Below are 17,352 nucleotides of genomic sequence, written 5' to 3'. Positions count from 1 at the left end.
AGTAGAGTGCTTCCTGTGATTCTTAACTTTTCCAAACTGTATGAATTAAAAGCAAAGGGAACTTTGGAGAGGTGTTTTTTTTTTTCCTTTAATTCTCTTTTTGGTATGTTAAAAAAAAATAAATAACTACCCCTCGGCATGTTTATTTCATTTGGGGCTGTCTGTATTTAATATAATTAAAAAGAAATGTTTCTTTCCTAACCCTATTCTCAACACCTTAAGAGCACTCTTCTTACTGCTGTGAAGTTTCTTTAATTTAACAAGCACTCACTGAGCATCTAATACATGCCAAGTGTTGTACTGAGCAATGGGGAGTAAGCCATGAACAAAGCACAACAAAGAAACTGCAGAGACACCAACTACCACTTTGGTTGAGTTATGCCCAGGATGTTATAGGAACAAATGGGAAGAAAATGCCCAAGGAAAGGTGACTGCCAAACCTCGCCTTGAAGAACCAACAGAAACTCGCTGGGTAAGAAGCCAGGGAGTGATGCCCAGAGCAGAAGGAAAAGAAGGTGGAAACGCAGAGAGGCCTGAAAGCACCACATCACGCGCAGGAGCCTGAAAGAGTAGGTAAGGCAAGAGCCCAGGCCGTGGGGCAAAGGGTGGGCCAGACCGAGAGGGGCTTTCTACCCGGGCCAGGCCCCTCCGGCTGTCTCAGAGCACGTGTACCAGGGCCACCGAAGGCTTTCTCTTTCTCTTTTCTGAGTAGGTCAGCGCATTCCTTGGCAAGATGATGCAAATGAGACGCAGGTTGTGGGTTTGAGCCTTGCAAGGGAGGGCTAGTTAGCTTTAGACAGGAAAGAGCCACTTTTTAAAAGCCACTGACAAGACCACGCTGATTCCCACCAGCAGATGCCCTCGTACTGCTGCCAGCCACAGGATGCCTGGAAGCCGCCCCAGGGGCCCATCCTTCTGAAGACGAGCAAGCCGGCCGACGGTCTGCATGAGCGAGGCTGGAAGAGCTCAGCTCCAGAAGCTTCTGTTAGACTGAGGGGGCCTCAAATAAGGATTTCCTTTGGGGACACAATGAAGGAATGTGTCTGAAGGGTTGAAAGAAGGACTCCTCAAAGTTTTGCTGAGAGGAGGGGGCCCCTACATTTATTTGATTGCACTTGGGGGCAATATCTATATCCCTTAAAGAGAATTAGCACCTTTTTCTTCCTCTGGAAATTTAAAAATTGAGTAATTTTTAAGTAGTAGGAAAGAAAAATGTTACCTATGAACCAACTGCTCCAACCCAATTATTGTCATGTTTGTCCATCTCTCAATCCTTACACATTTATATACTGGAATTTTTATGAAAAAACAATAATTTCCTTGGAAAAGTGAGTTAATTTCCTGCATTTGAAAATCACTGCATAGGGAAGTGAGCTGCTAAGCCTCCCAGTGGTGCAGCAGCCCTGCTCACAACCCTGAGGCCAACTTCCTTTCTTCTCTCCTTTTTCAAACCATGGAAACAGGCAAAGGGGTTTATCAGGAAGGAAGTAGAGGGAAACTTAAATTCATCTGACTCCACCATTCTGCAAATTATTTGCTGAGAACATTGCAAATAACTACTTTGCTTTGAAGACACTGCAGCAGCCCTGTTATTGTGTAAACGTGCATGGGAACCCTATCTGAAACTCCCCATGATACAAAAGCGCAATTTTCCTCTGGGGGGAAATGATCAATGCAAAGCACGCGGCCAGCAGATGAACTTATTCTGCATCTCTTTTCCAACTACCTTCGTCTTTGTCAAGAGCAATCTCTCTCCTTAACTCTGGGAGGTCGTAGTCCTCCAGCTGTGACACCCCCACATTCTTCCCAGGAACGGGGGGGATGGGGGGAGCAGGGGAAAATGAAGGATGATGGCAGCCTTGCAGCAGGACAACAGCACAGATTCCACAGAGACTCACCTCATCACCACAGCCCCATCACGTTCCCTGAAGAGCCGTTTCTCCTGGCCATCTAAACAATCTTGTTTTCCATCTTTTTAATTCTGAAGACTCTTGGCATTCTTCCCTACATTAGTCTTCTGTTTTTTGGCATGTGTGTGTGTGCGCGCCTGTGTGTGTGTGTGTGTGCGTGCGCGCCAAACCCTCAGTTTCTCAACCCCACCTCCTCTCTCACCTACCTGGCAGCACATCCTACAGAAAACATCAGGAGTCTAACAATACTACACAGCCTCTACCTCCACCAGGAGCAAACTAGGTCCTATTTCTCAGGCTTTTTCCCCAAAGGTAGACATCATTAGAAGGTGAACAGAGAAAGCATCTCTCCTGGGACCCCTCTACACCTGAACTGGAAAAACATATGAAGAGGTGCTTTTACCTTATGTTGACACCCGGACAGAAGGACTGACATGGAGAGAGCTGTGACTAATCACCACGGGAGGGCTGAGGCACGCGCACCCCTGGCAGCTGCCCCTCCAAGTAGCACACACTTAATTTGAGGTAAGCTATTCATCTGTAGGTGAGCTATGCCGACTGCGAGCTGAGAATCCCCTACTTACATACAAAACAGTGACTAGTTAACAAAAGTCCATTTGTTTTTCGCTTTTATCCAGGCATAAAGGCCTTATAATGAAATGGGCCTCAAGCCAAAAAAGCCTACAGTGTATGAATGGCAGGCTTTGGGATTTGAAACGAAGCTACCCACCACTGTGGAGCTAAAGGTCACTGATGCTAAATAGAGAAAAAAAAAAAAATTTAAACCTATCTTTTCTATGGAAACTACTATTAAAATGGTTTGCTTTTAGGTACTGATAGAGGAAGTGGACTGTGCAAAACCCCAGCTGCTTCTGGAAAACGACATTGCAACACAGTGCTGCCCTGGGTTGCCACCTCACGCCTATGATCTGAGGAGCCCTCAGCCCTCAGCCAGCCGGGCATGAACCCACTTAGTACAGCGGGGATCTGTGGGACCCAGGAATCACACAGAGACGGGCATCTTTATGCACAAGAAACACCAAGACCCACCGCTGCCTGACAGTCTAAAGAAAAAGACCCCGCTTTTAGTGGCTTCAGCTTTATTTATGAAGTCATTAGGATGAGCTTCAGAGAGTCCCGAATACTCTGCAACAGGAGGGCTGTCATTTCCAAAGCAGAGTTCGTTTGTTTGTTTGTTGTTAATGCCACTTATGCAGTCTGAGGAAAGACTGGTTTCCCAGAGTTTATGGGCCCAGTGCCCAGAACTCTGCAGCGCGACCTCCCTGCCTGGGGCCGGGGCATCAGGAACTCGGCGCTGACCCTTTCGGCGCTTCCTGCTCAGCCCCCTTTGCAGAATTTTCTTCACAGTGTAACTCGATGCTTGAGCTGATTTCAAACCATTAATAGGACTCCCTCCTTCCCCTTTCAATCTTCGCTCCTCTCCATTACCCTCCTGAAAATTACAGCGAAGAATCCAGAGGAAAGTAAATAAGGAGACCACCGATCTGCTTTTAATTTCCAGACTAAGTGAAAAACACAGAAATGCCTGGCAGGAAAGACTGAAGCCTACAGCTAGATACCTTGTAGTCTCTGTGACTCTTTTTTTCAGTAAACTAAGCAAAGAATTTTGAGGATTTTTTTTTAAACTATGGTATAAAACATTCATAAAATCTCACTAATGATTTGTTTAACCAGGAAAAGAGTGTTAAGTATCGATCATTTTCAATGCTTATTTTTTTTAAAGACAGAAAATAAACATCAATTTGGGGAGGGAGCTATGCAAAAGTGGGAGGAGGGTGGTGAATATTTTAAGAACAGACTCTTCCAGGACAGCCACGTGGGGAATGCTCTTGTGGACAGAACTGAATGACAGTAAGGATCTAGTACCCTGGGGAGAGAGGAGAGAAAACAGTGCCCACTTAAATTAAAAAGTGAATTTCAGGACTCATAGAATCCAGACAGATGAGTGGCCTGCCCAAAACTGCCTAAAATGACTCTCTTGACATCTGTGAACATTCCTTTTAAAAACATCTCTAAAAAAGTGTAAGAGTACAGGTTTTTAAGCTATTAAGTGACTGAACATAAATGGTACTTTAAAAGCACTTGATGTGTGGTAACTATCAATTATTTAATAACCTCCTCCACACTAAAAAAAATAAAAGGAACTTGAATTGTCAGCATTATGATTTCATTCTGAAGCAGGGAACTCTCACTGCACAAGGACTGACTGTGCTCACGGTGTCACTCTGCTCCTCATATCCCTGCCATGTCACTGTGTCGAGGCGGGTTTCTGAACTTTAAAATTTTTAATTTTTTAAACTGAGGTACAATTGTAAGGCAGTTTTGAGACTTTGCATGTGAATCCTTATTTAACTTTGACAGAGACAATCTTCTTTAAAAGTAAATCAGTAGAAGGGGAGATGGTTTGAAATGTGTCCCACCCCAGGGTTCTGGGGGCAGAGTGGGAAGACAAGGTGGGGACGGATGAGAGCTGGCAGAGGAGAGGAAGGTGAGCCCGGGGCCATGGGGAGAGGAGGAGGGATGCAGAGGGAACCGGGAAGGAACGGTGGCCCAGGAGTCACCGCTTGAGAAGTCGTGCAAGTGCCAGGCCAAAGAGGTCGAGGAAAACGACTCAGGAGAACCATCGCTGGACGGCGCGTCGGGCCCCCCAGCCAAGCCTTCACGCTGTCTGCCTGGTGGGGCTGCAACGGATCTAAGTCCCACAAGAAGGCAGCTAAGGGGCCTGCTGATCATCAGAAGTCAAACAGGTCCTGGAACTCACAGAACCTCATCATCTCCCCTAAACTGAGAATGACGAACAGCACCCTTTCTTGCAGAAGACACAGGCATAAAAGAAGAGACCACGGAGTGACAACACTGGTCTCACCTAACACGAGAGCACTGGTTCTGGCAGACAGACTTACACACACTCACCGAAGACTCTGGCCACGAATCCCAGCGGGAACTGGGAGGCAAACACAGTGAGGAACCAGGGCGCGGCGTACAGGCTGGGGCCGATCTCGTGCTCCTCCAGGTGGTTGTAGAGGTCTCGGTGGTAATCGTGGAGGAGCCTGGAGAGCTGGTACATCTGGATCTGCAGGGACAGGCATGCAGGGGTCATGGGGAGAGAGCAGTTACCCGCTCTCCCAGGGTGGAAGAGAAGGACCATCAGAACATTCAGGTGAGGTCCCTCATCTCTCCTTTATCCAGCGCGTGCTGGCTGGGGCTGCTGCCGTGGGGCAGGGCCTGGATGGGCCCAGGACACTCATGACGGGGCTCTCCCTGCCACTTCCTAACTTTTTACTGTTTCCTTGTGTTTCTGAGCTAAGAGAATCTACACATCTGTCTTGTGGAAACATGTCATAAATTCTCTTACAAATACACATTCTTAGCACAACGCAAAGCCAGGGTAACTGAGAATAGACTCTGTGGAAGGACGCTACCTAACACCTGTTCCCTTGGCAAGTTCCTCTAACTACCTCAAGTCATTCAAGAGGCAGGACAAGTGTGACTTCAGGTTTACAACACAGGAAAGTTAAAGTAGGAAGACAAGTGTTAACTCAAGATGGAGAAAATAACTTTTCCAACTGGGCTGAACTTCAGCTCATGGGGCTCCGGCTTCCTGCCCAGGAGGGTCCCAGGGCCAGGCCCTGATTTGAGCAGTGCCACGGCTGAGCCCAGAGAAACAGTAACCCAGAGAGGGCAGAGCCCTACCAAGATGCTGCAGGCTGGCTGTGTACTGCCAACACTGGAAAAACCTGTTTCCAGGGGGCCAGACAACACGGTTCTCTCAAGAACCAGCTGTGGCTCTTTCGTATCAAAACGAATCCAACCACCAGGCCCGGCCCACAGACTGTTATATCCTAAATTAAAAAACTGAAAAACTCCGCTCAGAAGATGGCTGGGGTGCCTACAGAAAGTGTGCTGATGGGAGAAGGCAGGAAGAACCGGACAGTCTCTGCGGAAAGTGTGACGTGGGCCAAAATCTAGTCAACGGAACGGTTCCCTCCTCTGAGACTAATGTTCACGTGGCGCATATGCACAGGTGGAGGGAAAGGATTTCTAGCCACGCTGTTCAGTGCTCTGGAAAAGTCCTCGACTCTAACGTATGCTTTCCAAGGACACTGCCTGAGACTCTGAAATCAGAGTATCCTGCTGGTAAGCAAACACATAAACACAAGTTCCAACATTCAGGGATATTCTTGAAGCAGGATCCAGACTTCTCCCCAACCCTGAAAGGCGGCAGTAACCTCTCTGAGCCTCAGCTTTCCTGTCTATAAATCGAGCCGATCAGCAGTGTCTTTCTGAGGACGTGGGCGCATACGAAACACGTGGTGTCATGCAAAGCACAGAGCAAGCTCTCAGCAGTGGCATGTCACGGTGTTAACTACCGGCGGGAAAGCTCCTCAGACAGATCCAGAAAGGATCAGAAACATTTTTAGCATTTATCAAAGGCAGTAAGAACACTCTCTACCTGTAAAATAATCATGTCCGGCCGATACTGCTTCCGCAGTCCCATGTCAAACATCAGGAACTTGAGCATGTTAAACGCTTCTTCTTCGCCCATATGAAGCAGCAAGATGCCTGCCACGAAGCTGAGACCTTGGCAGTAGCCCACTTCCTGGTCTAGAAGCGAGTAGGCCTTCAAAATGTTGTAGAGTGACAGCTGCCCCGCACCCAGCTGGGCAGAGAAGTACGGATGGGTTGGAAAAGTTCTCCCTGTGAAAACAATACACATTAGCTGTGATTAAAAAGAAAAAGAAGAAGAAAGAAAGCTTATTGAACCAGAAATTGGACATGCTTCAGGTTAAAGCAACAGATCTTTTCAAGTTGGATCATGTCCTAAATCAGCACTTTAAACAAGGTCAGGTGGTTGTTCTTGGAATAATGCTTGCAATTAAAATCAGCAATTATTCATGCTTTCAGGTGAAAGAAATGAGAACCTCCTGCGAGCCTGCAGATAACCTGGATTTCAATGTAAAACCCAGAGAAAACTGTCCATCCTGTAAACATGCATCTACTCTCAGGAGGAGCTGACGCTGTGGTCCTTCACCCCTGAGCCACCAGCACCATCGCCTTGCCATGGACACGCCCTGATCAACTCTTCCCAGGCCATCTGGTTTGCCCGCAGTCTGACATTTCTGTTCTTTTAAACTACAGGCAGTGCTTTGAAAAACTGAGGAGCAGCAATTGTTTTCTTTTATACAAGAAGTTATCTCCCAGAAAGAGGTTAAAATAAAAAGCTCTTAACATCCTGATTCTCACAAAAATCTGGCATTCGGAAGGTTTACAAAGACTTCTGTCCAGGAGGCTTCTGTGGTTGATACCTGTCAAATCCCACCTCTCTTCTCCTCCTGGAATGTGACAGACGGGAAAGTGTGTCTCCAGGGAGCAGGGAAGTGCCTGATTAAAAAATGCTCAGCGGGGGCCACACCTGGACCCAGGGGAGAATTACAGCTTCGCCCGGATCAGCAAAGGCAGAAGGTACATAGAGGCCACAAGGTAAATGTTCACCTTAATTACTCAGTCACAGCAAAGGGAGGAGGATACGGTCATGTGTTATTCCCCAGCCCCCTGAGAAAGCATTAAACCAGATCAGTTTTGTTCTGAACTTGATTTAGGGCAGCAACCGCCAAAGAACGACTTTCCTGATTTCTTGTCCTGTGTTCGTCTCTCCCGCCAAAAAGTCTTCCCCGAACACACCCTGCACGCATCACCCCACTACTGGAAAGCAATCAAGAGCTCCCTAGTGGGGCTCTGCACACTCACCTCCTCGCCTACCCTCCCACCATCATGCTCTACTCCAGGCTAGGGGTGGGTGGCCTCTGGTCCGAGCCCCTCCAGGCGTGCGCAGAGCTGTGTGCGCACGTGAGAGTGTGAGAGGGTGTGGCTGTGACCATGCGCTTTCCTCATCCACAGCAGCGCATATAACCGAGCTCTGACGCCAGCCTCGCACATAATGTAACATTCTCCAGTGGGTGCGTTAAAAAGTAACAGTTGAAATTCTTATAGTTTGACCCGACACACACAATACTCTTATTTCAGAGTGTGATCAATATATATATTATTAACAAGACATTTGGCATTATTTTCCTACTGGGCCTATGAAATCCAGTGTGTTCTTGGTACTGGCACACTTCTCAGTCCCGACCAGCCTCATTCCACCAGGCGTTTCAAGAGCCACACGTGGCCGCAGTGCTGGACAGCACAGGGCACGCTCTCCTCAGGTTCTCAAAGGATGCGGGCAGAACTCTGGAGACAGCCCTTCACTCCTTTCCCCGCCCCAGCTCTGCCCCACCCCGGCGTGTGCGCCTCCCCCACTTTCTCTGGGTCTCAAACAGGAACAGGTGGCAGAGCACAAAGGAGCCGTGCGGCACAGAGGAACACCAGTAAAGGCTTAGCTGTTTTTAAATTCCATCTGCCAGTGTCAGCACTTCTGCTCCTCAGATGCCCCTCGTGTTAGATGCCGCCCTGCACGGAAACAAGAGCTCCTGAGAACCAGCCCACCTGATGAGCAGGTATTTCTCATTTAACCCCCGCAAGGCTCCTAGGAGGACAAGCCTGGCAGGCTGCAGAGTGACCCATGCCAATCTGGTCCCTCAACAGTTGTCAGATTTGAGGGCAGCGCCTGCCCGAGCGTGTGTCCTGGGCAGTCATACGGGCTCCGTGCTTAGCAAGGTCTTGTGCTGGGTTTAATGCTCTGCTGTCACCGTCTTAAAACTCTTAATCTCGGAACAGGCTGTTCTGTATTTTTATCTTGCAATAGGCCCACTCTGCAAATTATGTACCGTTTGAGAGAGGCAGCCCCCTAGGTAGCCTCCCGGGGTGGCTACAGCCACCTTTCCCGCAGCTTGGCCTCCCAGCCATATGTGGAAGCACATCTAAGGCCACAGTCTGCCAAACACACCGCCTTTATTAGCGAGCCAGAATGAGAAAGGAGCCACACAAGAACTTCATGTGCTCTGTCTTCAAGACTCCAACAAGCACCTCTTGGAAAAGGTTGGGTTGGAGAAGGGCTCTGTGGCAGTGTGATGGCAGAGACAGGCCATATGGGACTCTCCACGGAGCGCAGGGACTCGGCCCTGACGGCGCTGGCCTCAAGCTCTACTCCTGAGTCGCTGGCAGCAGGGCCTGGACCCTCTCTGACCAACGACAGGTCTCAAACTTTACCCTGTTTTACCAATAAAAAGTTCTAAGAAGCATCTCTTATGCTAAGAGCAAACCCTAGAGTGTACATTTCAATTGCACTTGAAGTACATAAGCATCCACCTCTGGACAGTGGGTCCCTGACGAGGGAACTTCAAAACGCCAACCAAGCACCTGCGTGAGAATGGATTTATCTCACAAGGCCACATGTCACACTAGTAATACTCCAGGAGCATTTTTAAGGTGTCACTACACAGACAGTAACGTTACCCTCATTTTATTCACGAGAAAAATGGGAGGAGAAGGGGTTAGCCCTTTGGTAAAGTCACCCAGCTACCAAGTGGCAAACCCAGGATCTGACCTGGGTCCTAAATGCCTGGGACTAAGCTCTCACACTGATGTCAAAGAAAGAGGTATGGGAATTGGGGAAGACAGCTCTCACTCACTCACAGTGCCCCTAGCTCAGAGCACAAGCTTGTCAAAGAGCCAAGGTCCTGCCCTCTCTTTTTACAGAGTCTAAGTCTTCTACCTTCGCAGCAAAGCCTCCCCCAGGTGAGACCCGGCTCCTCCTCCTTCACTGCTCACTCACCTCCCATGCAACACCTCATACCAGGTACTCTTTCCTGTATTTCCCCATCAACGTCCTTGCTGTGTGACCTTGGGCACTTAGTTAACTCCTCTGAGCCTCTCCTTCTCACCTGGAAATGGGACTATGACTGTACTTCCTGGGGCCCCTGTGAGGATTAAATGCAAGGGTGCAGAGAACAAGAGGGACGTGGCCCTGCTCTCAGGGGGCTCTGTGGGTGGGAGAGACCATTTCAGACCACTGGTGTTCCTGTGGTTCTGTTCCATCCCATGGGGTGACAAGCACTCCAGAGCAGAGGGCTGGAGGGCATGGTGATGGTGGGGCTGGCCAGGGTCTGGGAAGGCTGCTGGGAGGAAGTGAACTTCCACCTAAAGCAAGCAGAGAAGAGGAGGCGCGAACAAGGCAGGGAGGGAAAAGGATACTGGGCAGCAAGCACCATGGCCCACAGGCCTGGGGCTGGCCATCAGGAGAAAGGACAAGAAAGAAGTGGAGCCTGTAAGCCGAGGGCACTAATGCCGGGCTGAGCCCTGGGAGCCAAGGCCATGGAGCCAGAGACGTGAGGTTTCTCTCTAAGGAAAACTCAGGAGGCAGCCTGCGAGACAACCCGGGGTGGGCAGAGTCCAGGGCACGTGAGGACGTGAGTCAGGAAGCTGGCACCAGAGACCAGGTCCTCAACTGGGAGGGCCCTGGTGGTGAAGGGGCGAGGGCTGGGTTCCGGATTTGCTCCCAAGACAGGCTGAGGACAAGGAGAGAGGGGAGGGCAGACTGACTCTGGAGTTTCTGGTAAGGAAAACTAGGTGGTTAATCCAAAATAGGAATTGACCAGAAAGAGAAGATGTGGGACAGAGGGCAAAGAGTCAGCAAACGTATGCCTGGACCTATAAAGTTTGGGAAATTTCATAAATGTGACCAGATTACAGTAGTTCTGCAATCTTGTGACCGAAACCCTTGAGGGAAATGCATTTCACAATTCAGAATTTGTGAATTTTAGAAAGGTAACAGTGTATTTGTTGCATATTATGTAACTCCTAGAAGGATCAGGGCAGCAATCTATAATCAAACACACTTAGAATTTTGCAGCAAAACACAAGAAAAGCCACCCTGACGAGAACAGCAAAGTCTGTAAACAGCCTCATGGCACTTCCAGTCAAATTTTGCCTCCAAAATATAGTTCAGGACTTGGTACATTTTGCCAAAATTAAGTTACAGAAAACTTTGGTTTTCATATTCATAGCTTTTGGAGTTGAGAAAAGGCAGACAAAAGATTATAGATCTGTATTAACTTCTATTAAAACTTACAAATTAGGTGAGAGCATAAATAATAGACTATTTTTAAGGAAAAGCATCTTTTCCATTTTGAAACGTACAGCTTGAATCAGGTTCAGCAAGTGCTGTTCAGCTTTGTGCCTGGAGGACTCACTCTCAGGAAAGGGACAGCGGGGCACCTAACTGGACAGAAGGGATTAATGCAGTACACAGAAAGCTAAGGGGCACGAGGCAGGGACGGTCAGGCTGCACTTCAGCACTAGTTTCCGAGCCGTCAGATACTTCATGAGAAGGAAGGAGAAGCTACGTGGGTACAGGGCGAGCGCACACAGGGGCCGGGACTGAGCTAAGTTCCCCAGGCCCTGACCCACTTCACCCACAACCTCAACGGCAGGCATTACACTCCCCCATTTTTAATAGCTGAGGGGAAAAAAAAAGAAACAGGTTTTTTAGAACTTAGCTTAACATCTTACTTAAAGCATCTGACACATGAGTTCTGATGAAGGGAGAAAATCTTCCTATGAGGATCTGTCCCCGAGGCAGCGTGGTCAAGTGCACAGGGCACACGCACCCCAGGAGGGACCATCTGGCCTCTGTGAACCTCGGTTTCCTCTTCTTCACGAAGGGCAGAACGCGCACTTTCTGGAGCCGGGAGCACACGCACAGGGCCTGGCACAAACGGTGCGGTGAGTGGCGTCGGGTCAGGTCCTCGGGTGCGCCGTGCAAAACACACACTCAACACAGCTCCCAGCCAAGACAGGAAATAAAGGGCACACGTACCAAGGCAGAGGAACAGTCCTGAAGAACCACTGCTCTACTGACTAGCACGTTCCACCTGAGCCTGGAAATCTCACTTCTAACAGGCGCTGAGAGGCAGCAGAAAGCTCGGCCCCGCACCCGACTCCCACGAAATCTGGCTTTGACGAACACGTGGAACTGAAAGTGGGTATGAATCCCAAGTAACAACGGCATCGAACACTGTCACCGCCCAGACGCACCGGAACGTCTGTGGGGCCCCAGGCTTCCCCGTCTTTCCTTATTATCGACACCAGCCAAGTCTTCCCTGTCGCAGAGTCTCGGAACCAGCACTGATTTTCTTTATGCAAAAAAGCTGCCTGCACCAGCCTGGCCAAGCGAAAACAGATGTTCCTGTGTTTTCTATGAGATCTTCAAATGCAGAGACAGTAAGACAGGCCCCGGCGCCCCTCCCAGGCTGGGGAACAGTCACGCCATCAGCTCCCAAGGGGAGAAGAGCAATGACCGCCCATCTGACGTTGAAATGCAGGCCGTCTTACACTCAGTTCTAACTGGGGGAGACACTGTCTTCCTGTGTTACATTCTCCCTGTCACTGGTTTTCAATGCTGGTCAGCCTAAGGACCTGTGGGGGGTCTCTGAGACCCGTTCAGGGGTCCATGAAGTCCTCCTGCCCTTTTCTAACTGTATCTATGTGAGGTCAGCTTTACCTCATATTTTTCAAACAACATAATCACAACAGATTGAATGCAGAAGCAGATATGAACATTCAGCCGATCCTATTACGCCAGACAAAGAGATTTGTAAACATGTAAAACAATGCCACTCTTCTCACTTTTTTTTAATTTGGGAAAATAAATTTTTCATAGTGATGTGTTGATATGCATGAGTTTATTATAGTTACTTTAAAAGAAATATGCAAGTATTTATATTAATAGACTATTTAATAGTAGAAATTAAAACTTTCTCACAGTTTTCATTTCTAACATGGTAAATATTGATAGAAATTATCCACATCAACAAAGCTCTTTGGGCGTCTCAGTACTTTTAAGGGTGGAAGGAGTCCTGAGGTCCAGAGTCTGGGAAACGTCGTCCTAGGTGAACACCACAGTCCACCCGCACTCCTGGGTACACACCAGGCGAAGGGAGGAGGCAGGCCTCATGGGCAGGAGATGGACCAGATTTAAAATATTCATGGACGATCGCATTCATACAATCCAGTGTTAAGTACTGCAGCCCTAATTTAGAAGGCACTGGGCCAGCACCGGAAAAGGAAAAAACCATGTCCTCTGAAGACTGTACACACGTAGTTCACCCGCAGCAGGCGAGTCTCAGGCGGTGCACACGTAAGGCGGCGATTAGCTCCGTGCACCTCACTGCTCACACACGGGCCACCCGCAAAGTGTTCGGTCTGCGGTGGCGCTCTACAGCTGACTAACAAGCCTCTTTCCTCTGCTTCTTTCACAAAGACCCTGGAGATTTCTGCCTCTCTAGGGAATGGTGCTGACAAATGAGCAAGGATTGTAATCCTAAAACTCCTTGGATCTTGGTTTCCTCATTTGCAGAAGGAAGAGTAATCCTACAACCACAGGAACTCCAAGGCTCCTCCCTGGCTGAGCGCGCAGACCTCTCGATCTTCTATGGCTGCATTTAGCTCTGAGCAGAATTTCGGACTAAAGGAAAAATCCTCTTTGTATTACTCTTCACAATTTTAATTAAATAGTTTGGTGATCAATTGTTCAGTGTCTGTCTCCCGCACTAGAATATGTGCTTGCTAGAGTGCCCGGAAGCACCAGGGGCTCAGGAAGGATCCATGGGTCACCACTGAGTGATGTGGGGCTGGGGGGCCGGGGAGGAGGAAGGCAGAGCTCCGCTGCACACAGGTTACTTTTCAGAAACACTTGGCTGAGTCAAACGGCTGCTGAAACTGGCTCCTACTGGCCTGTTCACATCTCTGCTCAACTCCACATCATATTGGTAGCTTCAGTTCAGCCAAAGTGAGAGTATTTACACCATGGAAATCTGCAAAAATTGGCATCAGCTTCTTTTGAGGGGTTGAGCTGGTTGGTAAATACTTGCCAGCACACCCCTGACTGGCTGGAAGGACGTAGGGAGAGGTTAGGCCTCTCAGAAAGCAAGGGAGGTCACCCCACTCTACTCTTGCACCACCCGTGTTTAGTTACATAACTTCAAGGTTAGAGAAGATTTTTAGAATGATCAAGTAAATTTGATCTCATGGTGGGTTCTTGATATCGGAGGCAATGGCAGACCCTTTGGAATCAGGTGTGTAGCTTCTGGCACAAAAACTTTAATTAGACTCTTAAGCCATGATTTTTAACTGACTCCCATAAGGCAAGGTCCCAACTGGACAGACAGGTGTGTCCCGTAACAAGACTGCTGCATGGCAAGTGCTAGGTACTTTTCTCTCTTTTGCCATTAATGCTTCTTAGTTTTTCACCCAGGACTTCAAGCCAAAGATGAAACAGAAAGCGGTGCTTGCCACCAGCACTCATCTGCTCATAATGAACAGCCCCATCTACTACTCAAAGCACATGGCACCCCGCCCCTCATGGCAAACGAGCAGGCAGGGATGGAGGAGGGAGGCGCTCTCCTCCGCCCTTCCATGGTCGGTCACCTTAAATACTCTCAGCTGATCCTTCAATTTGCCGGCTCTTCTCATCTTTTAAGGATTCTAAAACAGCAAGGAAAAATTCCCTTTTATACTTGGACTATAGCTCCTGTTCTTCCAGACACCAGGCAGGTTTTACACCTTTGGTTAAAATACGTTAAGTGGAAGCAAAAACCAATACAACAGCTGCCACGCTGGATTCTTGATCCAGATGTGTTTTTGGATACGTGCTCTGTCTCACTGCAGCCTTGGCGTGCCCAATCCCACTTCGGTGCCAGTGACAGCAAGTCTCTAGAAGGCCACCAAAAATGGCTACTTCTGGTCACCAAAAGACCCATCAGACCTCTGCAGGGTTTGTAAACTAAGCCACCACTTTACCTAGAGAGCACATTAAAACGATACGTAATTGATGTGGGACTGATTAGGAGCAGTTTCTAAGTCTGCTCTCTGATTTAATGGTGTCCCTACATTTCTGGACCCATTCAAGGGTTATTGTAGCTAACCTCTCCTATCATGGGGGACGCTGGGCAGCCTCCCCGGGGAAGCACTGTCTGCGGGATGCCCGGGAGAGGAGCAGCTGACACGGTGGAGGGTGACGTGGAGCCTGAACAGGGTCTCCAGCTCGCTGCTCAGTGTCCCCCACGGCCTTTCATGTGGCCATGACTAGATGGAGGCATAGCCACAAGGCAGGATGCTGGGCAGCACCAGGCGCCCCGCCAGGAGGGTGAGCAAGAAAAGAGAAGGAAGAAAGATCACAAGTACCTGAGGGCGGCACAAGGTGGGCAGGGGGAGGTTCCCGAACTAGGGCCTAAGTGTGATCTGCTAAGTGTCATCTCCTCTGCTGTTTTCCCCTGGCTGGGCGTGGCCAACTCTGACAGCATTTCTCCACCTCACCAGAGGAGGGAAAGCAGTGTGGGTCTGCAGCCCGCAGGGCCAAGAAAGACAAGACATACGGTGTCCTAGAAGGAACAATGATACAAAGACTAAGAAGACCCAGGTTCTAGAACTTCCTGCCACTGAGCAGGAGCCTGTAACTTGGGCAAAGCACATAAGCTCTCTGTGCCTCATTCATCACCTCCAAAGTGGAAATAATATGTGTCCAAGATCATACAGGGCTGTGCAAAGTTGAAATCCAACAAAGCTAGAGAATATGGTTCACTGTCCAACTACAAAGTCTAGTGTATTCTTGCTCTTTGGAGGGAAAAAAAAATCTTGCAAAACTGATTAGATTAACAGCTAATTTTAGAAAGTAAAGCAAAAGGCAGGAATATAAACATGCATGAAAACCCAAAATACATCCAACCAACAAGCATTCTGTTCTGCTGGCCAGGATATGATGTCACTTTTTAGGAAACACTGAAACATGATTGGTTTTTGCTCTGCCCTGCACACCTCTATTGGGCCTTGAGTGAGCCACAGTGTAGGCTAAATAAAAAGCGTAGACAAAACAACTGACTTGGCAATACCACCTTGGTGAGAGGTGAGGGGGAAGTAATGGGCAAAGTCTGGAGGAACTTCTAAGTGAGCCCTCCCTGAACCTGGCCAAGCGGAGCCAGATCCTGGCAGGCAGGGCACAGGGCCTACTGCTGGGCTGGGCCAACACTCAGGTTCTCCCAGTTCAAGTGGGGAGAGAAGGCTGGGCCTGGAGGATGCCTGGACACAGGCAGGGCGGTTACCTAGGCAACAGCCTCTCTGGGGCCCTGGGAGGGCACAGAGCGGGCATCCACACTGGGACCATGACTGGAGAGAAGCCAGGTGGAGAGACGAGGCTGGCGTTGCCGGGGAGGGGAGGGTGCACCCAGCCTTCGGGGGTGCAGAGCGTGAATGTGGGAGACAGGCGGGGGTGAACAGGATGTGAGTGCAGCCCAGCCCAGCCCAGGAGGAGGGAAGGCCAAATCTCAGCTCGCACACACCCCATGCCAACTAGAGGAGAGGCTGCCGCGGGCCTCTGGGCAGGGAGGCACCTGAGGTGCGGCTGCACAGACACAGCTCCCCGAGGAGCCTCGCTGAGGCCCTTGCCTCATCTGGCCTTTTCTTCCCTCTGCAGAAAAGTGACTGTGTCTGAGCTCCAGGGGCAGAGGACACATCCCGCCCAATGACAAGAGTACTTACTGAAAGAAAAACGAAGAGAGGAGAACATCTGAATCAGGAGGGGGAACATATCCCCTCCCCTCCCTGGGAGGGGGGCGTGCAGAGAAACTGTCCGTACCCCCCTCCGCCCGTTCAGCCTCCTACTCTCAATTTATTTTTCTCTTCATTTCACATGGTAGGAACATGATGTCATTTTTCCTGTTACTCATCACATTAGCAAACACAGCTACTGCCAATCCATAAAACTGCTTTCCTCGGGGTCAACAGGCCAAATGGGCCCCAGCCCCAGGCCTCACATTTTCACCGTCCCCAAGGTGCAATCATGGCCTGTCTGCATCACCCGTCACCCAGCCGGTCATCTCCTAAGGACACTGGGGCTCCTGGTGCAGAGGGCCTGAGGAATGGAAGGGTCTACTGCAGCCCAGAGCCAGAGTGGGCTCAGGTCCTGGCAGTTAGCCGTGTGGCCGTGGTCCACAGTTGACCTCTCATGCCTCAGAGAGCATCCTCATTTCTTAAAAAGGATACAGGTCCAATTTCCCAGGGCTGTTGCGAGGTTTGCGTGAGGTTGGGATGCTAGTGCCTGCCTCATATTCAACACCAAGAGACTTACTGAGCACCTACTACACGACGGCTTCTGTCCCAGGAGCTGGGGTACAGCTACAAACAGCCTTGGACCAGCCCACAGAGGGAGGGCTACACCCTATTGGGGAGAAAGGCCATAAAAAGGCTCTGCCACATAACTGAGGACAGTGATGGGGGGCGCTGGGGGGAGCAGAGGCCTGGAGTCACACTGCACGGCAGAACAACAGCCGTGTCACTTCAGGTATTTCTTAACCTCTCTGCATTTCACTATTCTCAACTCTAACTAAGGATAGAACAATACTTCCCTGATCGTGTTGTGAGGAATTAAATAAAGTTTAAGTAACCTCGCACATTTGGCCCAAGGAAAAGTTAAGTATTAGCTTTAAAT

At 49.4% G+C, this 17,352-nt stretch overlaps 1 protein-coding gene across 15 annotated transcripts in view; it reads right to left on the bottom strand.

Annotated features, from left to right (window-relative positions):
- TBC1D1 (TBC1 domain family member 1) overlaps nt 1–17,352 on the bottom strand; it is a 194,034-nt gene that overhangs the window by 13,734 nt on the left and 162,948 nt on the right. For 14 of the 15 annotated variants that reach the window (XM_032495775.1, XM_032495716.1, XM_032495720.1 and 11 more), the window contains 2 exons: nt 6,385–6,629; nt 4,845–5,004 (listed from right to left, as the gene is read on the bottom strand). In XM_032495775.1, coding sequence (XP_032351666.1) covers nt 4,845–5,004; nt 6,385–6,629 — 405 coding nt within the window. Of the gene's footprint in view, nt 1–4,844; nt 5,005–6,384; nt 6,630–11,688; nt 11,706–17,352 lie in introns of those variants that run through there. The other variant, XM_032495806.1, reaches the window with a different exon arrangement.

The sequence above is a fragment of the Camelus ferus genome, chromosome 2, assembly GCF_009834535.1.
Source record: "Camelus ferus isolate YT-003-E chromosome 2, BCGSAC_Cfer_1.0, whole genome shotgun sequence".
Lineage (NCBI taxonomy): Eukaryota > Metazoa > Chordata > Mammalia > Artiodactyla > Camelidae > Camelus > Camelus ferus.
This window is presented reverse-complemented; position numbering and strand designations above follow the sequence as displayed.